This window comes from Astatotilapia calliptera, chromosome 12 (genome assembly GCF_900246225.1).
Source record: "Astatotilapia calliptera chromosome 12, fAstCal1.2, whole genome shotgun sequence".
Taxonomy (NCBI): domain Eukaryota; kingdom Metazoa; phylum Chordata; class Actinopteri; order Cichliformes; family Cichlidae; genus Astatotilapia; species Astatotilapia calliptera.
The window spans coordinates 33,050,974-33,076,275 of record NC_039313.1 but is presented as its reverse complement, the minus strand read 5'-3'; the positions used below and the strand labels follow the sequence as shown (position 1 = coordinate 33,076,275).

Genomic DNA, 25,302 nt, shown 5'->3' with positions numbered 1-25,302 from the left:
GTCCGTAGCGGCTTTTTAAACCAGATAAGCATCTTCACCAAGAGTTTATGCTAATTTCTGCTCTTCTCTGTATGTCCCGGTTTAGGATCCACATCTCAGTCCAGATCCCCCATCAGGATGGAATGCTCCCCCTGGTTTCCACCATGCCGCTGCACAACCTTCACTTCCTGCTGTCAGAGTCGATCTACAGGCAGCAGCACGTCTGCTCCAACCTGGTCACCCTCAAAGACCTTCAGGGGATCGCCGGTCAGTCACACAAACACAGACCTCCTCACAGCTGGAAATTTCATCTTCAGGAGGCTGCAGTGTGATTAGATCCACATTTGAACCATTTACAGTATCTAGGGCTCACGTTTGAATTACCACCATATTAAAATTCTTTAATTTTCTGCTGCAGTCAGCTTCATCTTCTCGTGGTTTAATATTTTACAGGCAGCCAATTTTAATCAATGCTTGCAAGATTTCCTGATCGATTTAAAAAATAATTATTAAACCAGACGTGTAGTTTTCTAACTTTTCTTTGACAACACTCTTCCTCAGAGTCGGGCTTCCTCGATGATGTATCGTATGACAGCATCTCCCTGGGGCCCGGCTACGACCGCCCCTACCAGTTCAACCCCAACGTCCGCGAGGGCAAGAGCCTCCAGTTCTATAAGCACCTCAACCTGAAGAGCTGCATCTGGACCTTCGATGCCTACTACGACATGACAGAACTCATCGACGTGTGCGGGGGCTCAGTCACCGCGGACTTCCAGGTGCGTAGGACGGTCAAAGGCAGAGCTTTTAAAACAGTCGCTATTCACATTGTTTTCAGTCTTCTTGATAAATTGAATCAGTTGTTATGGAAGAGTTATTTATGTGTGCAGAAACGTGCAAAAACAAAAAAAATTGATTTTAAAAATCAGTTATAAAACTCAGTGGCAGCAAAGGTGAAGAAGGTGAAATGGGGGAGATAGAGGGGGAAAAAGGTTACTCATAAAGGAATCTAAAAGCGTAACACAAAAACAAGAAGAATACAAGAAGACCACTGGGAGCAGAAAACAGATGTCTTGACTAAACTATCCCCAGACTGCACATCATCGACTTCGCTCCTCACGTCTTAGTCCCTCCCTCCAGAGACCCAAGTGAAGGAGGCGATCAAGGAGCTTCATTTTCAGTAACCTATGACATTTCACACAGCTGCCAGTGCAGCTGTAGTTTGGTTTTTATATTTAAATGGAAAAACACCCCTGCAGAGGACACACCTGTGCATTCTTGATTGTTTAAACCCATATCATTCTCAATAAAACATAGAAAACACATCGCATGTTTAAATTGACACATTTCACTACTTTATGGAAAACTTAAGCTCATTTTGATTTTGATGTCAGCAACACACCTCGAAAAAGTTGAGACAGGAGCAACAGAAGGCTGGGAAGTGATTTTGATTTGCTGGCAACATGTCAGTAACAGACTGGGTGTAAAAAGAACATCACAGGACGTTTCTAATGAGTAAAGATGGGCAGAGGTTCAACAATCTGCAAAAAAAAAACCTCCCAAAAAACTGTGGAACAATTTTCATAATTTCCTCAACATAAAACTGCAAGCACATTGAATATCATCATCTACAGTTCATACTATTAAAAGATTTAAAGAAGTGTCTGTGTGCACAAATGCAGGTTAAAGCACTTCGATGGGTTTATATTTCTCCTCAGTCCTCAATGTCGGACTGATTGATTTTCAGGTTACAGGCGGGAGAACAGAGGAGATGAGGAGGCACAGATAAAGGCATTTGACATGAGAAAGGTCTAAAATATGCACAGGAGTGATTGCAGGATAGGGTACATGTAGACAGCCCCAGAAACAGAACCTGGGACCGTGACTGTGTTGGGATGTGGACGTCCATCATGTAATCATAGTGCATCTATTTGATGGTGAAATAATGCTCTGTACTGTGTGTAAAGTCCTCACAAACAGAAGAAAGTTCTCTGTGACCCTCTGAGAGAATTAACATTAAAGGCTGCTGCTATTCTTCCAGGTTCGGGACTCTGCTCAGTCCTTCCTGACGGTGCAGGTTCCTCTCTATGTCTCCTACATCTACGTCACAGCCCCGAGAGGCTGGGCCTCTCTGGAGCATCACACCGAGATGGAGTTCTCTTTCTTCTATGACACCGTGCTCTGGAGGACAGGTCATGAGTTTATGTCTATGAACTCTGCACACCTTATTATTGTCCACAGTCCTGGATGTAAACATATAGCGGGATGTGTTTTGGTTTCACATTGTAGTTTTGCTTTCATTGTGCAGGGTAACAATGTTTATTTCCTTTCTGAAAAATGGGATAATGATGAAAATGCATTGTAGAAATAAATCATTTAAGATTTAAGACTGTTTCCAAGTATCCAAGTTCTTATTCAAGAAATTATTAGTGATGTACTTCTGCTCTAATTTAGGTTTTCTTTGGCTGGCTTTTCATGTCTGCAGGTATCCAGACTGACAGCGTCCTCTCAGCCAGACTGCAGATCATCAGGATCTATATCAGGGAAGACGGTCGGCTGGTAATTGAGTTTAAAACTCACGCCAAATTCAGAGGTCAGTCCACAAACACACGTTCTAAGAGCACTGCATAGAATTATTATGTCTGCCTTAATATTGTTATTGATACAAGAAATGGAAGCTAATGAGAGAGCAGTCTGTGATCGAGGTAAATCAATGTAAATCCAGCTTTTATTACAGCAATATATGAGGAGGCCACAGAGAGAGGAAATTAAACTGACAATTTAAGGTTTTCAGTTTTATCCCACAGTTCTACACAGTTCTAGCCTTTATGGTCAAACATTTGTTATTTTTAAATTTAGCTTCAGGTTTTCGCTGTGTTTGTAGAACTGCATTCAGAGGGCTTTACTGTGCCTGTTCAAATGGTATTGCGGTGCCTTTAGACCGCAAAGCCTTATGAGGTGTGCAAAAATAGGATGCAGGATATATTCTTCTTCTTCTTTCTTTTTTTTACACTAAAAATCAAACCCCCTGCTGTTATTCTCCCTCCAGGTCAGTTTGTGCTTGAGCACCACACCCTGCCGGGCCACAAGTCCCGCCTCATGGCCCCCGACCACCTCGGAGGCATCGAGTTTGACATCCAGCTGCTGTGGAGCGCTCAAACCTTTGACTCACCGTACCAGCTGTGGAGGGCTACCAGCTCCTACAGCAGGTCAGTACATTCATTCATAACCAGCCTATAGGCTCAGGTCGTGTTGACCTCCCATGATGATGGGATAGTAATAATTTTGTGTTTTCTTGAACAGGAAGGACTATTCTGGAGAGTACACAGTCTTCTTGGTCCCCTGCACTGTTCAGCCAACTCAGCCGTGGATCGATCCCGGTGACAAACAGCTGTCCTGCACAGCTCACGCTCCAGAGAAGTACGACCAAACAGCTGCAGACATTTACCGCAGACAGTTTCTCAAATTAGTTCTCTTATTTAAATCCAACAAGATTCCAAACTAATTTCATAGAGATTTACTGCATAAGGAGCTTGAACAAAATTTTTTCCCCACAGGTTTCTGGTGCCGATTGCCTTCCAACAAACCAACAGGCCTGTTCCTGTGGTTTACTCGCTCAACACGGAGTTCCAGCTGTGCAACAATGAGAAGGTGTTCATGATGGACCCGGCTACTGCTGATGTGTCGATGGCTGAGATGGACTACAAAGGAGCGTTCTCCATGGGTACATATATATACATATATATATATGTAAAAGTCATTCCACGAAAAATGAGTCTGACCACCTCAGAATCAGCTGTTTTTGTTTTATTTTATTATTAATATTAATAAATAATGAATATTTATTGTACTAATTTGGGGTTTTTTTATACAGTAAGAGGCATTTATCTTTAAAATGTAAACAACATGCTGATCTGTTTTTGTGTTTTTTTTAATATTCAATAGTGGACATGATTACTAATTTAACAAAATATATTTCCTCACATTACTCATACTTTTCTGTTACTATTATATACAGAAACATGTTTTCATTATGTAATAAAACAATCAAATTTTGTTTACTGTATTTTACAATATTGTATGAACCGAGTCACTCTAATTCCCTAAAGTAAACGCTTCAGTACACAGCAGAAAACCTGTCCCTCTGCTGCCCCCTGCAGGTCAGACTCTGTACGGCAGGGTTTTGTGGAACCCTGAGCAGAACCTGAACGCAGCCTACAAACTGCAGCTGGAGAAGGTTTACCTGTGCACTGGCAGGGACGGATATGTTCCCTTCTTCGACCCCACGGGGACTCTGTACAACGAGGGGCCGCAGTACGGCTGCATTCAACCCAACAAACACCTCAAACATCGCTTCCTGCTGCTGGTACAGATTTATTAAAGTTTTCTGATTTGAAGAAAGAGACTACAGTGTTTCTGGACATGTGCTATCATTTCTTCTCTTCATGTTTCCTCTGCAGGATCGTAAACAGCCCGATGTCTGTGACAGATTTTTCCACGACGTTCCTTTCGAGGCTCACTTTGCCTCAGACATCCCAGAGCTGCAGTCCATGACGGCCATGCCAGGTGTAGACGGCTTCACGATGAAGGTTGATGCGCTCTACAAGGTGTGTGGAATCAGAAACAGCACATGTGGTACAGCGCTGTCTAGCACAGCAATAGTGTGTTTGTGTGTATGTGTATATATATCTGATGTGAGAAGTAGCTGTTAATATGCTGTTAAGTTAATATGTAAGTTTGATTACAAGAAAGTAATAAAGATTTAGTCCAGACAGTAAAGACTTCTTGTTCAATGAGCCACAGCAGCTTTGAACTTTTGGAGATGCTTAAAATAGTTACTTTGATAAAATCTCAATCAGTAACAAGAAGTATGGCAGATAGACCTTTTTGATATGGCTATGAAAGATCAGTTATATTGTAACAGAATACGTGAAATCTGTGGGCAAGTGATGAAAGTTTGATATCAAAAGCTGGTAAATATAAATTTCTTGAAATGCTGAAGTCTGACAGTTTAGCGTTCCTTAAGCTTTTGCATTCATAAACAGTGACCCGCATACAGAACAGGAATTCTTATCCACTGTTCAGATATCTTAGCTTGACCAACGTGTAGAAGGAGGCTCGCAACATTCACAAAAAGAGTGGGTGTGGGAACTGCAGTAGACTTAGAGACTTAGAGACTTTTTATTGTCATTGTGCAGTTTCTTGCACAGCGAAATTGGGTAGCTGGACCACAAAGGTGCAAAAGTAAGAAGAAGAGAAACCAATATACAACAAAGGGGGAAGAATATATAATAAATAAAAAAAATAAAAAGCAGTGTATATGTATACATATATGTGAGTGAAACTATATACATGGTGTATGTGTAAGAAACATTGAAACAGACTGGGACCCACATACTTGCACATGAGCCAAAAATATTGCACAGACCATGAACGCCACAGCTGCTCTGCACCAATCCAACATAACTCACTACCCTAAGTTTTACCACAGTGCTGCAAACAGTGTAGCCTGCACTGAGCTGCCTAGTGTTTACATGCAACCTGTGAAAAACAAAAAATTAGTATACTTAAAAATAATTTGGCAACATATCATGTATGGAAACAATATCTTATCAAAAAAGCTCTAAAATGAATGATAAAATTATCCAGTTCATCAAATGTCACTGAGTTGTTCTTACCTTGAAATTTAACCTCTTATTTCTCTCCTGTCCTGTCTTTCTTACATCGTTCTGAGTGAAGTTAGCGCTCACACTTTTCTCTCCTTGTGAAAAACAGCAGCAGACACATTTTATGACCGATGTCACACAAATAGTTTGTTTTTGCTAATATATGTTAAGCTATCTTTAGAGTTTCATTTGAAATTACCTGCCACATAAAAAACATTACACTCTTTGCACTCACTCCTCTTCTGTAGGTCTAGTTAGATGCATCTCTCTCATCTTGTTGTGTGTCATAATCACCAGTGCATCAATAGGATTGTCTTTGTTATCCTGCCCCTCTCAGTTAGTTTGAAGCCCATTTAATTTAATTCATGTTGATGTTTGAAGCTGTGCAGTGCTGGGAAATAAAAACGTCCCTCAATGTGTTAAACTTAAAATAACGAGCCTGTGTTAAAAATGTAAGGAGTAGATAGTTTGAGATATTTGTTTTTAAAGTGTAAGTAAAAAGTTGTCAAAAAATAAAGACTCAAAGTATGCAGACCTGGAAATTTTACTTAAGTACAGTAATGAAGTATTTGTACGTTGTTACTTCCCACCTCTGGGGCGCCGTAGACCAGCTGGATGGGTCCAGATTTATTGATCTGCATATTCTACATAATAATTCGTGAACACTGAATTTACTTTACAACAAACTGTGCAGCTAACATGATCCTCTCTTTCTGGGGATTGACAGGTGGAGGCGGGGCACCAGTGGTACCTGCAGGTAATTTATGTGATCGGCCCCGAGTCGCGGTCCAACCCCAGGATTCAGCGCTCTGTGACGTATCAGCTCAGCCGTTCTAAACGTGACCTGGTGGATCGCAGCGGCCGGCTGACGCTTGACGAGTCGCTCATCTACGACAACGAAGGAGATCAAATAAAGAACGGCACCAACATGAAGTCGCTCTACCTGGAAGCCGGGCCCTCCCCCACCTTTAACGCCCACGTGGGCAGCTCCGTGGGGGGAGGTGTGGCCGCCATCACCCTGCTGGTCCTGGTCCTGCTGGCCTCCTGCTTCTTGTTCCGCCGCTGCCGACGGTTGGCCAAGAAGAAGAGCAAGAAGAAGGAACCAAAAATCTACGAGGAGTATCCGCTCAACACCAAAGTGGAGGTGTGCATGGACAAGTGTGTGGAGAAGAACTTCGGCACCAAGCACTGCACGGTGAGAAACATCAACGTCCTGAACCGCAACCAGGAGGCCAACAGCAAGGCCAAGGTCAAACAGGTCAACCTGGAGGTCAAACTCCACAACAACCTCAACGACGGCACTGAGGTCTGAAACGCGTGACGAGGAAGGCGAGGAAAAGGTGAAAGTGGAATTTAAAAAAAGGTATTTTCTAAAAGAAAGTTTGTACTTAATGGAATGAGAGGTTAATGTATTTTTATACCACGTTGAAAAAGGGAAGAGTGTGACGCGCAGGCGACTGGGCTACCTCAGGAATCCATAAAACACACAGCTGTGTGAAACAGCCAAAACATCTGCATCTGATCAGCCAAACTTCACCTCAAACTGTGTTCATTTCATTACTGTGTTACTTGACATTTGCAACCTTTTTAGCACCAAAACGGTGAACCGTAGCTCAGACACTGGTGATTGTTTTTGTAAGAAAAAAAACACATTAAAAAAACTCTTTCTGCTGCATTTATTCACGTCACTGCTATTCATGTCCCTGCTGTGGAGGGGGAGCCAGTGTAGGAGTCCTCCTTCAGATGAACGATGGGATCAGAAAGTCCTAGAACAGGCCTTTTAAATGTCTCCCTTTCAAGATCATCTTCTGGAGCATAGCCAAATCTTTATTTTAAAATTGCTCCCCGAGCTCCTGCTACATCACTACGTGCTGTTCATGTATTTCCTGATGGATGGATCCTCCACCCTTGGGTGGATGTGGGCATCGTGCGCCTGCATTTCTGCCGTGTTCTCTAGAAATGCAGCATGGTTGGAAAATTGTTGGAATCCATTGACTGTAGGTCAAATATCAATGACCCGTCTGCCGGTCGACCAGGAAAAAGAATAGACAGTCAATGAGAAAAGTGCTTCTGTTCCAAACCGTAAACTGTCAGTGCTGCAGTCCCGGATGCTCATGCAACTACCCCAACTTCACAGTAAGACTACAACTTTGTGATGAGTAGCAGTAGTGCTAGCAGCCCTGTTGTTGAGGAAAAGAGTGCCTGATTGTTGAATACATTCACCATTTTCCACATACACACAGTTCAAACAGTCAGCTCCTGCCATGAAGAGCTGTTTTTCTTTAAATGCAAAGGAACGTAATAAAAACCCAGCTCTCGTCACCAGCAGCAGGTTTTCCAGAAACACTTCCCACTTCCTCCTGCTGGTCTTGAGGCGTTCCTGAGCTGGATCTCTCCAATTAGTTTTGGGCGTGCCCAGTAAACCTCCAATAGTTGGTAGGCAGTCTCCAAACCTCCTCAGCTTCTCCTCTGGTCTGAACCACATCGCACATATCAGGAGTTAAATCATCTGTTTCATCATCAGATGATCATCAAAAGGCTTCACAAAGACACAAAGAGAGCGGCTTGTGTCAGGACGCCTGTCAGTTATTGTGGCCACGCCCTTAATTCCAATATCCAAAAACACACAAAATAATTGGCATCTTATTATAAATGTAAACTACCAATAGAAGCAAGGCTGAAAATGTGCTTTTAATGCTGTTAAGGTGGGCATTTTTGCATGGAGGTCGATGGGTTTGACTCGCTTTTGGAGCCATCATCAAGACTCCAGGCCATCCCATCCTGCCCTGGCTCCATGAAGGGGCCTCAGTTTTCCATCTCATGGCAGAGGTTTACCGTCTCTGAATTATCTGCTTCACTGAGGGATTTTTGAATTCTATACCTGAGGATAACAAGTTTATTTGTGTTCAAATCAGGGCTTCTCTAGAAGATGACCTTTAATGTGACAAATTTAAAGCAATGTTTTCATGTTTTGGGGTTTTTTGGCTTAAAAGCTGGAACTTTCTGATCCCCCCTTGTATTACTAGTGTTGCTCAGTGATTCTGCAGATGAATTAAACATCAAAATTCTGGCTCCACGAAAAAGAAACGTCCTTCAGAGAAACCTCTACACGAGCTACAGCTGCTGTTAAAGTGTTTGGCACGTCCGGTGTGCTGCTATCGCCCGAGAATGAATGAGTGTAAATAACAAAAATGAATGACAACCTTTTCAAGTGCAATTATGCCATCTCTTTTGTTATTTCTGCCTTCATTAGCAGGATTTGCATTTAAAAAAATAAACCTGTTTTTAAGCCTTACTTAGAGACATTTGTACTGTCACGTTGCTCAACACCAGTTCTTAATTTTTGAGTTTGTACTGTGCTCTGACAGCTGCCAATATTAAGTGCCATGCAGTATTTTTCCTCATGAATTTCAGAATAAATCACCCAAAGTTTTTGTTTTTTTCTGTGACAGTGTACGTAGATTTTCACTGATCCCGTCCACACGATCGACTGCTTCAGCCTTACTGTTGTCCTAATGAAAATAATCACTTATAGGAGATACGTGTCTACCTGCCTTTGTTCTGCCCAAAGACACAGAATCCATTTTCTCACATCGCTCAGATAATTATTTGTATTCATTTATGTACTTTTATGTTACCCTCCTGTGATGTATTATGTTACCACTCAGCTACTGATGTACCTGTATTATTTTTTTAAGTGTATGACACTGGTTCGAGTGCACTGCTGAAGAAAAACACGTTTGTTCTCATGTGATGCGTCTTTCTCGCTGATCCCACCTCCTGTTATCTTCCCACTGTGTGCCTATCAAACTACACGGGAGTGGGGAATTATGGGAATGACATTATGTTTTTGGTGCTATCATTTTGTGGAAAATGACAACAATGCTATCAATACTGATGCCTGTATTTGGTGCCTTTTTTTAGTAATAAAAAATAATCTGAAACTCAGCAAGTTTTTGATTTAACTTTTATTTATTACTATTAGATTCTGCTAATGAACCATAAATTTAAAGATTAAACCACATTTTGTTCTTGGACTCTGCTTGAGTAGCTTAGCATGATTCACAGTTCATAATAATCCATTATACAAAGGCCAGTTCATCCTCTGTCGGAAACAAGCCATCTTACCTCCTTTCTGTTTAAGGCAGGGATCCAATGCAGTTGACTTTATGAGCCACATACAGCTACTTGATTTTAAGATAAGCTATTCCTCAATAACATTTTAAAACCTAAAAACTGCAAAGTATTTCAGTTGTTTGAGTATGAATGAGTTTAACAACATGTTTGTTATAAAACTGGTGATGAAAATAATTGCAACTGTAAAAATGTGTTTGAGTTCTGTTCCTCTGTTGGCCAACACTTTCAGAAATCAATGCAAAAAGTTAGGAGCTAGAGTTAGGAGCAGGTCATGAATTCACAAAAAAAGAGTCCCATTACTTACTTACTTTGTAAGTAATGGGATCTGGTATTAAATGAAGTACAAATAATTAAGAAAAACGTCCCTTTTTTGCAGTTTAGTGGTTTATAATTTACTTATGGTCACAAAGAAGAAAGTAAAAATCCTCCTTTATAATTAGATAAATACAAACTCAAATGAACAACAACACATGAGCCTATACTATTAACTTATATACTTAACAAAGATTAAGCTTAAATTCTTGGAGAACCACTTTTAGCAGCAGTAAGTTGAAGTAGTTGTTTTCTGAGTGACTTTATGAGTCTCTCACATAATTGTGGAGGAACTTGGCTCACTTTTCTGTACAACATTGGTTCAGCTCATTGATGTTTGCAGGCCCTGATTTATGCACAACTCTCTCACTGTCCCATCACAGCATTTCACTGGGGTTGAGGACACAGTGTATTTATATATTGTTCACCTGATGTTGTATTTAAATAATTTTAGAACCTGTTGAGGTCCAGATTTTCCACTTAATGAAGCTGAATTTTCTTTTTTCATGACAGCACTACTGGTGCAGCGTTTCAGGCCATGCACAACCTCTTCATAAGTGAGGCTGCTGTAAAAGAGACACAAGTGTGATTTGCAGTTTTTACATTTCCCAAAATGATCCAGTGGGCTGAACCTTTATGTCAGGCCAGTCCTGGGCTCCGTTCTGTATATTTGACCACCATGCTTTAAGCCACGTTTCTTCTCATTGGCCCTCATAAACCACAGGTTTGAACAGCATGTGCTCAAAGCACTGTCTGCCTGCAATCACCATGTTAGAAATTCAAACTGAGTGTTTAAGGCAAACCTTTGGCTCATAGGGATTTACTTGTGTTTGTGTATATACTGACATCATTATGAGCGCCCACCACTGGAACAGTAAGTTTGTGACAAATAAGGACAGAGATGGCAGCAATTACCTGCTGTGACATATTTTTAGTCAATAAAGATGAAGTGAGTTTTACTGATGTTCGCCAGGTTTGTCTTAGCATGTAGAAATGTCATTAAATTTACTTGAGTGACTTTAAAAGAGTTTGAAATCGAAAAGGAAAATATATCCTTTATTTTTTTTTTAAACACTTCACCAAATAACTTCATACTTGTATGAGAAGGAGGTCGGCTGTATAAGAATAACAGCAGCCTCTTATTTATTACTCTCCAAATTCAACACCAGCAGGACCCTGATGACAGCGACCTGCACACCAGAGGCAAACACCCGTCTACTCACCAAAGACACTGGGTTAGATCTCACCGTGTACTCTACTCTGCAGCTGTCTTTCTTTCTTATTCTGCTTCCTGCTTCTAGGATATTGTGCAATTTTGTTTGATTGTTTTTTATAGTAATTTATTATTTTTGCAGATTTTAAAAAGCTCAAACAGAAAAAGTATAAAAGAAGAAAAAGACCTCCATGATGTAAAGATCCCTTTAAACCAGCTGCTGCTTCCTCCTTTGTCTTTTTAAGATTGTAGTTTTCTTACTGTGTTATTTGTTATGCTCCACGTTTAATGAATAAACATCCCAGTGCTGCTAAACCAGTTACTCCAGTGGAGATAGGTTAAACTAGTTCCCACTGTGGGAGTTTTCAAATTGACCAAAAAATCTGACCAAACAGATAAAGACTAAAACTATTTTTTTCTATATTTTACTTTGCAAAGTCATGATATCATTTAGGCAAATTATTAGGTTCAATATTAAAGATAGTTTGTTGGTTTATTTAGAAGGCTTTCTGCTGCAGATCATGAAGTGTACAAGTAGTCCCTGAAGGCATCACCTGACTGTAGGCCAATGACTGTAAAACTGTGCAGTCACTTGTAGAGATTGGGAGTGGCCGGTTTGCTTTTCAGGTAGCTTTGTTGTTTTTTGCAGGTAACCAGGAGGTGCAGCAGGTAAAATTTTCTGGTTCAGAGAGAAATCTAGGTGAGCTTTTTCTCATTTATTTATCGTCTTTCATTGCAGCACATTAGACACTGTTCATTTAGAGTTGATTAGAGATGGTGACTTGTCTCCTGAACTCCTTATTAGTCTTACAGTTTATCTCCATTTCCAGTCTTTATCTTAATCAGTTTGCTCAGTGTCCTGCTGGAGCTGCTTCTCTGTAAACTGTGTGACTCCAGTAATAAGAAGTATCACAGGCTGAAGGGTTTATTTGCTTTCTGTTTAGCAGATATTTATATAGACAAGCCCAGATGTGACAACAGGGCAATGGTTTTCAATCATATGCTTTACTGAGGTATCGCAGCAAACATGAGAAAATAAGAACACCCCACAAAGACTCCAATATCCTGTATTTTCAGGGACTGATGGATTAATAGGTGAATTTTACAGAATAGTGCATAAGCTCATTGTACATAAAATGTTCACGTTTAAGCCAATGTTTAACGCTACAGCATATAAAGACAGTTAGTGAATGTGCTGTTGCTGTTTTGCAGACAAATTATCTGCAGACATCATGGGATCTTTATGGGTAAGACATGTCCTGTGTTTTTTATCATCATTATTATTATTTCAGTAAGGGTTTGACTTATTTAACGTGCTCTGCAGGATGACTTGGAAAGCCTCGTGGATGCTCCTTCCTCTTTCTCAGCAAAAGTAGGTCAAACTAAGCCTTTACCCTCGCGTCAGGTGTCACCGAAGGGCTTATGATTACAGAAATTACATAAAAGAGCAAAATAAATGCTGACAGGTGAATGTATCTGTGCTCTTCAGAGTGGAGAGCGAGGAACCATCAAGCCCAAAGCAAACTTTAATGCAGAGCAGGATGCTGCAGCTCTGAAAAAGGCCCTTGAAGGACTTGGTACGAATGCACACAGTCATGTTTCCGTCATTTGAAAGTACTATCAATACATTTTTGATAAAGTAAACTTTACAAATTGAGGTGATTATTAGATTAAACCTGAAGGTTGCTAGCACAGTTAACATGCTGCGTTCCTTGTTCCTTTTATTGTGTTTATCAGTCTGACTCTTTGCTTTTCATTTGTCTCAGGCACGAATGAGAAGATTGTGATTGAGATTCTGACCACCAGAAGCAGCGCTCAGAGACAGCTCATCTGTAAAGCTTATGAAAAGGCCACCAGCAGAGTACGAAAACAAATCTGTTTCCTTTATTAAGACTGCACCTGCATCTTATTCTGAAGGAACAGGCTAAGAAATAGTTCATCGATGTCAATGTTCATTAAAAAAATAAATGATAATGAAAAGAGTTGTAGAACAGCGGGGGTTAAAGAAATTGGACCTCACTGTTTTTGGAAATGCAAACATCAGGCAGCTTCTGCATTCTTATAATAACATGAATGCTGTCTGCCTGATGGCATGTGTACCTCTGTGTTGAACACAAATAGTTCCTTTTTCATGACAGGTGAATGTCATGCTTTATGTGTTTAGCCAGATAAGTCTCTGTTTAGCTTACAGGGTGGAGATCTGTGGGTATTTACATGGGTGTGGTTTAATGCTGCAGGATCATGTGTGCTAGTGTCTGAAAACTCACTGGGCTGTGTTTAACTCACAGACATTAGTGAAGGACCTGAAAGGGGACACCAGCGGGAACTTTGAGGACCTGCTCGTGGCGCTCGTCACTCCTCCTGCTGAGTACGACTGCCATGAAGTAATGCGGGCCATGAAGGTGACATTTCTCAATGAATTCTGCCTTGAAGTTGTTTTCTAGCTGACCAGAGTGCAGCCATCAAGCACATTTTGATGGGCTCAAAAATAACTGGACAAACTAACATCATTTTTAAATTAAGAATTATTTTTAATACTTGGATTAAAATCCTTTGCAATAAATGCCTACCTGGAGTCTAGAATCCATGCACATCCATAAACTGCATTCCTCTGCTCTACTGAGTTGGCATCAGGTGACTGACTTGGCCATTGAAGAGTATCTCGTTTCTCTCGGGTTGCTTTTGCCTTTCGCTCCGGGTCATTATCCATTTGCACTGTGAAGCTCAGTGGGATCAGTTTTGCAGCGTTTGTTTGAATCTGAGCAGAGAGTGCAACCCTGTAGACATCAGACATTAATAAACACCACTGTTTATTCAAAGGTGCAACATTTTCACCAACATGGTTCAGAGATGATATGGTACGCTCTGACCACGAGCTGTTTCACTCCTCCATGCTTTTCTTTTCAGTTTATCTCGGTTTCATTATCTACATACAGTTATGTCCATACATATTTGCTCTTTTTTTTTTTACCTGTTTACTGAAAGATCTTTCAATTATAGTTCTATAATGGACATGGACATAATGTGTAGACCCTCAGCTTTTGGTGGATGATCGCAGAATCATTTCAATGGTGAAGAGAAACCCCTTTACAACATTGAGGCAAGTGAACAGCACTCTCTAGGAGGTCAGCGTATCGATATCCAGTGTACCATAAAGAGAAGACAGCATGAAAGTAAATACAGAGTGTTCGCTGCAAGGTGCAAGCCACTCATAACCCTGAAGAATAGAAAGGCTAGACTGGAGTAATAAACATCTAAAATAGCCAGCAGAGATCTGGAAAAACATTCTTTGGAAAGATGAAACCAAGATCAACCTCTACCAGAGTGATGGCATGGAACCGCTCATGATCCAAAGCACGAGCTGGTTTGGTTTGGGCGTGCACAGCTCCCAGTGGCACTGAGACACCAGTGTTTATCGATGATGTGACACAGGACAAAAGCAGCCTCAGAAGAAGAACTCTGAGGTGTTCAGAAACTTGCTGTCTGTTCAAATCCAACTAAATGCAGTGAAACTGACTGGGCGGCGTTTCATAATACAGATGAACAATGGCCCAAAACATACAGCCAGAGCAACCCAGGAGTTTATTAAAGCAAAGAAGTCTTAACTTCTTAACCCAACTCAGCATTTCACTTGTTAAAGACTAAACTTCAGGCAAAGAGGCCCACAAACAAATAGCAACTGAAAGTTGCTGCAGTAAAGGCCTGTTGGGCATTAAAAAGGAGGAAATGTGTGTTCAAGACTTCAGGCTGTCATTGCGATTGATATAAAACCTCTTGATCGTAGACTCTGACAATAATCCACCTGCCTCCTTGAGTTTCTGTGACGTGTTTTTTTGTGTCAGATGTTGCAAAGTTGCTGTTTTGCGGCTTTATTTTGGTTTCCTTCACTTGCATCCACATCCCTTTGTGCTTTATATTGAGAGTTTCAGTGAAAAGTACTTGTTACTTCTTGTTACTTCTTTAAAAACCTTTGGACTTATCGGTACTGAAATTCATTGATTGCTTTCTTGATTGACTGATATGTAGGACTAAAGAGTAAAGAATACACTGTAGCTGAGTAATACTGCGTGTTGTTGCAGGGAGCTGGAACCAAAGACAAAGTCTTGATTGAAATCTTTGCCTCCAGATCTAACCAACAAATTAAAGATCTCAGTGACATCTATTTCAAAGGTAAAAGTTACGTTTGATACTTTTTTTTTTTTGGCAATTATTTTAAAACTAATATGTTTTTAGTCACAAGAACAAAATATACCTTACCCATGCTGGACAGCAGCAAAATAATCTACCACAGACATTAGTCTGCTTTGTGATAGTTTTTCTAACATCAGCATCGTCTATCGTATCTTCCCTCCCCAGAAACCAAAAAGCAGTTGACAGCTGCCCTGGAGAGTGAAGTTTCGGGAGACTATTCCAAAGCGCTGCTCCTCCTGGCTCTGGTTTGTTACACGAGAAGCAAACGCAATTCAAGAGTTTTATGTATTAAGACGTTTGTTTGTTTTTTTTAAATCATCTGGTCTTTTTAAAATTAATTAGCTAAAGCTCAGATGAACAGCAACATATTCCACAATGTCATTATTTATGTGACAAACTTGAACAATACTGAACTGTGAAACGCTAAGTAGACCACATGATTCAGCGGCTTTAGCACCAATAACCTGAAGTAATTTCAATTGCATTGGTGTCTAGACTTGACTGGGCCATTACAGCAGCTTGATTCTTTTCTGCAAAACAGAAACTGCAAAACAAGCTCAAATCATCAGAAATCCACCACCATGCTTAACAGTTGGTATGAGGTGTTTGTGCTCACATGATGCATTTGGATTTGTCCTGATGTGGTGCTGTGCAATATGGACAAGCATCTGCACTTTGGTCTTGTCCGTCAAAAGGACATCGTTCCAGAAATCTTGTGTTTTGTTCAGGTGGTGTTCAGCAAGCCTAAGCCGTGTCGTGATGTAGTCCTGTAGAGTCTGAGACATAGTTCTTCAGTCTCTGTGAGCATCACAGTCAGACCTCAGGGTGAAATCGCTGAATCATCCAGCCCTGGGAAGAATGTGGCATTTGTCTGAGAGCTGAAGGCCAACAAACTGCCAAAACTTCTGCTTGCAGGAGGAGGTGCTCGCACTGGCTGATGACAAATTAATCAAGCGATTTTTATTAGCACTACCTGGCTTCTAATTTCCTCTTAGCTCCTATGGGAACAGGTTTTCACAGGACGGCATATCCTCCATCCAAATCCTCTATGCAAATATTTGTACATTTTCTATGAAGCCATAAAGACCTTGAAAATATTGCTCCCACAGCCGCTTTGTCTCCTTTAGTCAAATCATCTGTAAAACATCTGCCATCTTGTTTGCATGCATCAGTCTTTGGAAAGCGTCCAGACTTCATTTCTACATTTTTGTTTCACAAACGGGATTTACTCGCCCCGTACGATTCTCCTCCTCGTTTCATACGCGATGAGTAATCACCACGATGTCATCCGCATTGTACGGCACGCTTGGAGCACTTTTGGACAGAAATGAAATCTTTGCTCGTGCACCGTCATTCATTTTGCAAACTTGCTGCTCCGGTTCTGCAGTTTCTTCTTGTAATCAGTTCTCTTTTCTTGGAACTCAGCAGCTTGGGTGGAACGTTGCTCCATTTTTCTGTTAAGTTTCCACATTCTTCATTCATGGATATCACATCTATCTGAAACAGCTAAAGTAGCAAAATATGTGAACAAAATATGTGAGCCATGAAATAAAAGTAACAGAAGATTTAAAAGAAACAAGTCCCCTGAACCTAAAAGTCATCACTCAGACAGACGAACGATGAAATGGTTCAAACTGATTTTGCTTTTGTTCTCGTTTTCAGGGTAAGCGGGATGAGAGCACCACAGTGGATGTTAATAAGGCAAGAGAAGACGCCAAGGTGGGGTATTCTTCATGTGTGTCATACGTGCTGTTCTCTTTATGTCATGTATGTATTTAAAGCTTTGTTTGTATTTCTGCTCAGACTCTTTACAATGCCGGGGAGAAGAAGTGGGGCACCGACGAATCTAAATTCATTGAAATCCTTTGCAAAAAAAGCATTCCTCACCTGAGACAAAGTATGTCACATCGTGTGTTTTATAAAGGCTTTTTTCCCCCAATAAGAAACAATAATAAAGCGATTTGGTTCTTTTTATGCAGCTGTGATTGAATACAAGAACATCAGTGGAAAGACCCTGCAGCAAAGCATTGAAGGGGAGATGTCAGGAGACCTGGAGAACCTGCTCGTGGCTGTTGGTAAGCTGATCTGCAGGGTCGGGGTTAGTGGTTAGTTAAAAATATGTGGACAAACTCATGTAGAAACTCAATATGGTGGTGTCCAAATACACACAGTGGAAAAATGTTGCAGCAGCTTTAAATCTTAACGATTCTCCTTTTATTCATCTGGTAGCTCTCAGTTATGTCAGTACTTTAACATTTTCTGTTTATTTTTGGGTTATGAGTTTAATTTGGATTTACTTTTATACGTTTTCCCCCTCAGTACACTTTGTAGTTCTCTCTTTGACATTCTTTCTAGTTTATTCAGCATCATTACGGTGCCTTAAAATGTGAGCAAGGTCAGCTGTGGGAGGTTTTTTCAGCATAATTTGTAAAATGCTTAAAACTCTTGATTTAGATTTTTTTTATTCTGTTCAAACCTTTTAATTCCTTTTCCAGTGAAATGTGTGAAGAGCGTACCAGGTTACTTTGCAGAACTCCTGCATGAGAGCATGAAGGTGATTACACTGTTTTTAATTTAAGTTACAACACAAGTTTTGTCCTGCAGTCACTATTGTTTCACACTAATTCCATCTGGTGCATTTACCAATTTATCAAGTATCATATAAAAAGTATGCACATGTGACTAATAGACTATCAGACATGTGTTTTATTATTCGGCATTTAAAGTGGATCTGTTCTGCTTATTTTATTATCTGGGTAACATTGCATAAGTTAAAAATAATCCTTTCATACCTTACACCCTCGTGGAGCGGCTGCGCTTTGGTGTCAGTTTGGCCTCTCGTGTCTCTGTTTGTGCTGGCAGGGTTCAGAGCACATATGTGGTTGTACAGGAGCTCAGAGATTCCCTGATCCTTAAACAGCTTTCCAGAGACTTTGTGGAAAAACTGTTTTGAGTCCTTCTCCTATTGTACAAGCGCTCATGCAGAGTTTTTCATTTCGAGTTTCCAGTATAAGGTGTGATGAGGTTGTGGTAACTTGATAGTTGGTGCACAACACAACCAGCATGTTGACCTTAAACCACTCACCCAGCCACTCAGTTCATCCTTTGATCGTCTTTTTTAGCTCCTTGCCTTTTATGGCCACCCACCCTTTAAACAGGCCTGTTAATCTCCTTTTAGTTTGTGGAAAAAACACACAGTATGATCTCAAATGGGCCGGACCAGTAAAACGCAATAAAAAGAATAAAAATAAAATACACAAACTAATGTTACAGAGAGAACGTAATTAGTTTTGGATTCATTTACCACCTTGTGCTTAAATATATTTTGTAAGTTAACTGAATGAATCTCGTATTCAGGGTGCAGGAACTGATGAGTCCACTCTGAACCGGATCATGGTGAGCCGGTCTGAGATCGACCTGCTGGACATCAGAGCCGAGTTCAAGAAACTCTACAAACACTCGCTGCTCTCTGCCATTCAGGTGAGAAATGAGATTTTTAACTTTTAGTGCCACTTTTTCAGTTTTTTACTCTGAATTCTATTGATTCAATAAATGAAGTCTGAATAAAGCCACCTGATGCTACCATAGCCACGCTGAACTGGGTTCACTCCAGTAGAGCTCATCTCAGGGATCCACAGTTTGCAGCAACATAAATTGATAATAAATTCGAGCACGATCAGAGGCCTTCTATGCACTCTGAAGCTAAACTTGATTGAGCTTGATCCGTCTCATACTGGCCTCTGTTAATTCACTCTTTGAGGTTTAACACGTCATCAGACTTTGAAGTTTAATTTAACTGACGTACAGTAACGGCAGCTCGGGTCTCTTTGGAGAATCACTCTGATATCTGCAAACCAAAATATGTTTGAATAATTAAATGAGTCTGGAGGCCCTCAGAGACACACAAAGAGAGTACTGACACAAAATGACTCATCTGCTGGATCACTGGAGAAATCAGAAAGTGTTGCAACAGTTCTTCACGTCAGATTCCAAAAGTCCGAGAAAGAGCGACATCTTAATTCATTGGAGATTAAAAGAGACGCCACCTACAAGTTGTATCATCAGAGCCAAATATAAAGACAGCTGATGTTTCTATGCCAGTAAATTATGCAGTTAAGTTTTCATGAAGCCGCTTGTGTTTTATTTGATGCAAGCCATGCGCGCATCATGAATATCTTTCTCTGATTTTCTGGTTGGAGTCACATAAAAAGCAGGAGATGCTCCGGAGCACAAGGACTGAACAGGCAGCCGACTGTGGCTCACATCTGTCTGTGTTATCCAGGTCATGGAGGTCTTAAGAGCCTGAAAAAGAAAGCAGCTGGACTGCTTCGCCACAAAAGGTGGTATTTAACCCCTCATGTAGATTTTCCTCTTCCGAGGTTCTCGTCGACCTATTGATATTGATCATGTGCGTCATCGCGTGAGCCAAGGTGTGAAAAAGGTCGCGGGTCAATACTATCACTGGGGTTAAGGCCTGATTGAGATTTCTGCAGGAAATCTTAGTAAAGCCTGGTGCTGAGCAGGCCACACATTATTTGTTGGCTCCATCAACCCCAAATATGGTTACGTTTCTCACATCAGCTTGTGTGGAAGCTTTCAGCTTTCCCACTCAAATATAATTCAGGCATATGGGCGAAACCATGGTGATGTCTTACCCCGCCCTGTCATGTGACCTATTGAGGTCACCTGAGGCACGGTGTGAGTGTGTAGTGTCTGCAAAGGGATCTTAAGATTACATCATCCTGTTGACGTGGCTCATCTATATTTATCTTACATCTGTGCTTTTATGGACTGGCTGTTGTGTTTCTCCTGTGTAGTTTCGCCTAAGGTGACCTCAAAAGGTCACATGATGTGGTGGAGCAAGGTCTTACAGTGGTTTGACCCTTAACCCCCAGCAAAGATAATGACCCAGGTCTTTTTTCACAGCTTGGCTCATGTGATGATCAATATTAGGTAAATGACCGCCTCTCTCGGGGATTAAATACCTGGGACACGCTGCTGTTTGTGTTTAGAACTGACGAAGCTTAGTGGGTAAGAAGTGAAACATCTTCACAAACTTAAAGCAGTCCAGTTGCCTCCTTTGCAAGCTTCACTACTGCTCATATAATTTTACTGCTTCATGAAACAAATAAAGCATGAGAGGCATGTTTTATTTTATATGTTTTTTGTTTTATATGTTTTATTTTATTTTATATGTTTTATTTTTATATGTTTTGTTTTTGTTTTATATGTTTTATTTTTATCCTCTGTTTTGAGATGCAAGCGCATCTCAAAACAGAGAGATGCAGGGAGTGAGTCCACACATGTAGTGATGCTTTCTCAGATGTATATTAAATCTGTTACTGGATTTCAAAGAACTTGTATGTATAAAATATATATACATACAATATAATATATATAATGTATAAAAATGAGTACATAAGATTAGACTGTTTGGCCAAAACGCAAGACATGACATGAGGAAAAACAGGTTGTAACCAGGTAAAATCCTTGGCCGGTCATTTCTCTATCATGTTAAAAAAAAAAATACAGCAGAAGACGATTTGGCCTGTAAGGAGTTCCTGGAGGAGTTGAGGCTTCTTCTGACACACCAAGTGTTACTTGGCCCAGATACTTAAAAAACAGACCAGTTTTACAGTTTCCTGAGAAAGCATTTTTTTCACACTTTTTCACACTTTGCGCTGTGACTGTAATATTACTGGATACATTTGCTGTCAATTCTGGTCAGAATTAAATAGTGACGATATGTTTTTAACTTTTTTAACTACTTAACAACTCCCAGCTTGACCTGGATTTTGGCAGTTGATCAACTTCTTCCTGTCAGATCCCCCCAAACTTTATATGCTATCTTTGAGATACTCTACAGAGTTTCTGTAGAACACCTAAGGACAGTCAGATTTGAGTTCATCTTCTCCTGGAGCTGGAGAGGCACCAGGAAGTGCCTCAAGTTGCTGCAGTTCATCATTTCCTAATATTTCCCTGTTCCTCCTGCTAAGAAGTCGTCCTATATCATGATGATTCCACCACCATGCTTCACTGCAGAAAAGTGTTATAATTTTTTTAATGCAGTGTTTTCTCTGACACCGCTGTCCCCCTGAAAACACAGAGAGCTTGAGACAGGCCAGTCAGGGTCATTATTGCCCCCTTATATGAAATTATATAACAAATGGATCTATTAATGCAAAATCTCTAAGGCCGAAATGTGTGCGAGAGTTGATTTGAAAGTCTTCTGAAACTGTTTTTATTCATCATGTGGTTACATTGGACACTTTTCTGATGCCCTGGCACATGTTAAGAAGTTAAAGGTGGTCTGTTTTGCCTGCTTCACCAACATATTTTACTTTTTTTGGACTGTACTAGAGTAGTTTGCCATGATTCAGAGATTAAAATAATCCAGTATAATATCTTGTCCTGGGCCCCTCAGTTCACCCTCTGCCTGAAGCTGTTTTAGCTCCTCTGTCTTTAAGACGATCGTTCCTTTAAGCTTATTTATTCTGATTTGAAGGTTTGAACAACAGGTGGGTGGAGTTTCTGTTCTTGCAATCAAAGTTTTGGCTCACAGGCATTGCTGCACATTCACTGATCTCGCTGACACAAAAAACAGAACAAAAGTGTGGTACAAAAAAAAACTGCAGTGGTCCAGACCGAACGTGGGATGTGCTTTTGGATGCTTGACTCTTTGCTTGTGTTGATGTGTCCTCCAGTCAGATCTGTCGGGCGACCAGTGTGAGTGTGTGAAGGCCATCTGTGGAGGAGACGATTAACAGAGCGTCCACCTGAAGACGAGAAGAAACCCGCTTTCTCCTTCACGCTTGTGTCATTCACGCCTGCCTCTCTTTTCTGTTTATCTGTGTAACCCTGTTTCTTAAATTTGCACACGGAGAAGGATGTAATAAAAATAAAGATTTAGTGGTGCAGTTTCTCTGTCTTATTGATAAACTGGCCACATGTAGAATATTTAATCCAATTTGCAGATATTTCCATTGCAGCAGTTTTTAGCATACATTAAAATGTGCATCCTTTCTGAAATCTTTGAAATTAATCAAATATAAATGGCTCCTCTGTGCTGTAACTCTTAAACTATAACTGAATGAATAATAAAGCAGTTAATTAAGGGAAAGTAATAAATATCAGCTCATAACGGGTTTGGAATTGTTTTCTTGGCGTCTTTGAGATCTGAATATTTACTCACAAATAAAATCACTGTGGAAAATGAGTACTTTATAGTACTCAATGAATACTTTAAAGCAAAAAGTGTCAACTTTAAAAAAAAAATAAATGTTATATTTCTACATAAGTAGCTTAATAGTGCACAAGTTCTACAATCAAAATGCTTTTAAAGTACCTAAAGTCACTCATTTCTTAGAGTGGCACTGCTAAGATGACAGACAATAGGATGGGCATGTATGTAAATTACAATTCTTGTGATTATGCAAGAGGAAAAGCAGATGTAGTATTATATTGTTTTAGTGTGGGTCAAAAGGAAGTAACATATTTATCATTATCTTGCACAGCAAAGAATTTTCTGTCCCTTTGAACAATTTCATCTTGCTAAAAGGGGCAACAAAAGTCAGGAAACACAAAAGCTCCAGTATCTGATCATTTTACTGGATAGAAAATAGAGAATGCGTTAATGAGCATAGCAGTGATCGGGAATTGCTTTCAAAGTGCAAATTTGTAAGAATCAGGTGGTGGACCTGTTTCTGCAGCAAACCGAATATACTCATCATCATTCTACAGGGGAGGTATTGATGTATTTACTATTCCAGCATGTCATGTACAGGGTAAAGGAGAAACATCTCAGTGAATTTATTAAGGAAGAGCAAGTGGGCAGGGAAAAATAACAAATAAAAAAAATCAAGCTTCCAGATTTGCAGCGGCCTTCAGTTTAATGATGCAGGATGACCTTGTGGTGAGAGAGAAAATAAAGCTTGTCGTAGTGAACTCAGGCTGCGGTTACAAAACAGAACTGTGAAATTTAGCTGTAACAAATGCAAAGAGGTTCATGCCTACATATCATTTCTATGCTTCATGAATGAAACCTCCACGAACAAAAACTGTTTAAAGTAGGATTAAAACACAGCTGCGATTCCTTTGGATCAAAGTAAGACTTCTTTAGGGGTCCCCAAAAATTCTTATATACAAAAAGATTGGCTGTATTGAGTTGAATTGCTGTCTATGGAATTCTCAGTTTAAACATCTGGAAAGTTCCCATCAGTACTGACAGGCTTATAGAGTTTTTACAGCAACATATGCTGCCGTCCCGGCAGTGTGTTTTTCAGGACAGGCCTTGCATGTTTCAGAAAGTCAGTGCTAAATCACTTACTGAGTACAACAGCATGGCGACACAGTAGAAGAGTCCCGGTGATGAACAGACCTGCCTGCAGTCCAGACCTTTCACCAGGTGACAACATTTGGAGCATCATTAAAAAAGAATATCTAACACTGTTGAGCAACTGGAAGCTATAATATTTGCATGTAAAACAAGCCATCAAATTAGAAAAAAGCGGTAAAATATGACAACACGCATCCGCTTTCCAGTGTAGGTTTCTACACAGTGAAAAGTCTCTAACCGTAGGGGAAGTGTTTTTTAGTTGTAGTACTTGATCCCTGACTTTCTGTTTTTTAAGTGATTTATTCCGGATTATGATGAAACTGTTGCAACACTCAGTGAATAATGTTTTTTGTTTTTCTCGAGTCAGTCCGATGTACAATAATGGTTTCAGTGTACATCTGATATTTTTACCCTTCACAAGAATAATTTCTGGTGTATTTATAGTGTCAGTTTTCATAAGAAACATATTTTTGACCCGTGCTGACATCTAGTGTTCAAACAGGACATGATTTTTCTGCCTGAGGATACAGTAACGTCACTGCCATGAAGTTTGATGATGCTGGTGGTCCATCATTTTCAGGGTTAAATCATTTTTTCAATTCAAGGTTCATCTCATCCTGGTGCTAATGAGGAAAAACATCTTCCTAAAGTTTACCTGCATTTAGGGTTTAAGACTTTGCACAGGTGCATTTTAAACAGCCCAGCAGCAGTGTTGCAGGTACAGTAACACTGCAGTTAATCAGACAGCAGACCAGACACTCTAACAGAGATTCAGCAGTTGCTATGCAGAATCAGTATGATGGGCTTATGGTTACCTTTTCATAGATATCAGCACATTATGGAGTAAAAGGAAATAACAGGGCAAATGAACTGGTTCTTATGTGGTGCTTTTCTGCTCAAGCACTCACACACTTTGTGCAACATGTCCCATTCACAAACATTCATGCAAACACTTTCTTTTACATTTAGGTGCTTTTCTGTCTTACATCCACACACATTCACACTCCTGAATGCATCAGGAGCAACTCGGGCTCCGTATCTTGCCCAATGATACTTTGGCATGCAGACTAGAGCAGCCAGGGATCGAACCTCGAACTAGCTCTACTTCCTGAGCCACAGCTACCGCAAAAATGTGGTTGCAAAGGAGGTATAATGAGGCAGCCAAAGAAGGAAAACTGGGAAAAGCTATGGAAGGGAGAAACGAGAGGATGATGGTTTTACAGGAAAAGAAAAGAAAATAGAAGAAGAAACAGGAGAGGATGACAGAAAGGACTGGGATACATCACGACTCAAATTCACGACACAGTGGTTAAAACAATTAATCGTTCATAGCAGGAAAACACCAAACAGGTAATTGCAATGGGAGTATTGTTGAAATGATGAAACCAGGGAACATGTTATATGTCAGAAATATGAAGGTGAGAGAAGGTAGCTGATCCAAAACCAAAAACTCAGTGTAATCAAAGTTAAAA

The 25,302-nt window shown here is 40.3% G+C and overlaps 2 protein-coding genes across 5 annotated transcripts in view; both read left to right on the top strand.

Annotated features, from left to right (window-relative positions):
* fras1 (Fraser extracellular matrix complex subunit 1) overlaps positions 1–9,590 on the top strand; it is a 297,426-nt gene extending 287,836 nt beyond the window's left edge. For all 4 annotated transcript variants that reach the window (XM_026186631.1, XM_026186630.1, XM_026186633.1 and 1 more), the window contains 10 exons: positions 86–246; positions 541–755; positions 2,018–2,168; positions 2,462–2,569; positions 3,026–3,185; positions 3,280–3,396; positions 3,534–3,700; positions 4,137–4,342; positions 4,437–4,583; positions 6,370–9,590. In XM_026186631.1, coding sequence (XP_026042416.1) covers positions 86–246; positions 541–755; positions 2,018–2,168; positions 2,462–2,569; positions 3,026–3,185; positions 3,280–3,396; positions 3,534–3,700; positions 4,137–4,342; positions 4,437–4,583; positions 6,370–6,954 — 2,017 coding nt within the window. In that variant the 3' untranslated portion in view covers positions 6,955–9,590. The remainder of the gene's footprint in view (positions 1–85; positions 247–540; positions 756–2,017; positions 2,169–2,461; positions 2,570–3,025; positions 3,186–3,279; positions 3,397–3,533; positions 3,701–4,136; positions 4,343–4,436; positions 4,584–6,369) is intronic.
* A 2,305-nt stretch (positions 9,591–11,895) lies between these two features.
* Positions 11,896–22,640, top strand: anxa3a (annexin A3a). Its single transcript, XM_026188394.1, has 14 exons — positions 11,896–12,004; positions 12,517–12,551; positions 12,629–12,676; positions 12,794–12,881; positions 13,071–13,165; positions 13,593–13,706; positions 15,384–15,474; positions 15,661–15,740; positions 17,158–17,214; positions 17,299–17,392; positions 17,475–17,570; positions 17,991–18,049; positions 18,853–18,975; positions 22,200–22,640. Exons 2-14 carry the CDS (start codon positions 12,537–12,539, stop codon positions 22,257–22,259), a joined length of 1,020 nt encoding a protein of 339 aa, XP_026044179.1. The 5' UTR covers positions 11,896–12,004; positions 12,517–12,536; the 3' UTR covers positions 22,260–22,640.
* The last annotated feature ends 2,662 nt before the right edge of the window (positions 22,641–25,302 follow it).

Coding starts and splice junctions, on each gene's coding strand:
- anxa3a (XM_026188394.1), top strand. Junction 15,741..17,157: donor CGCTGCTCCTCCTGGCTCTG/GTTTGTTACACG, acceptor TCTCGTTTTCAG/GGTAAGCGGGATGAGAGCAC. Junction 17,571..17,990: donor GAACCTGCTCGTGGCTGTTG/GTAAGCTGATCT, acceptor TTCCTTTTCCAG/TGAAATGTGTGAAGAGCGTA.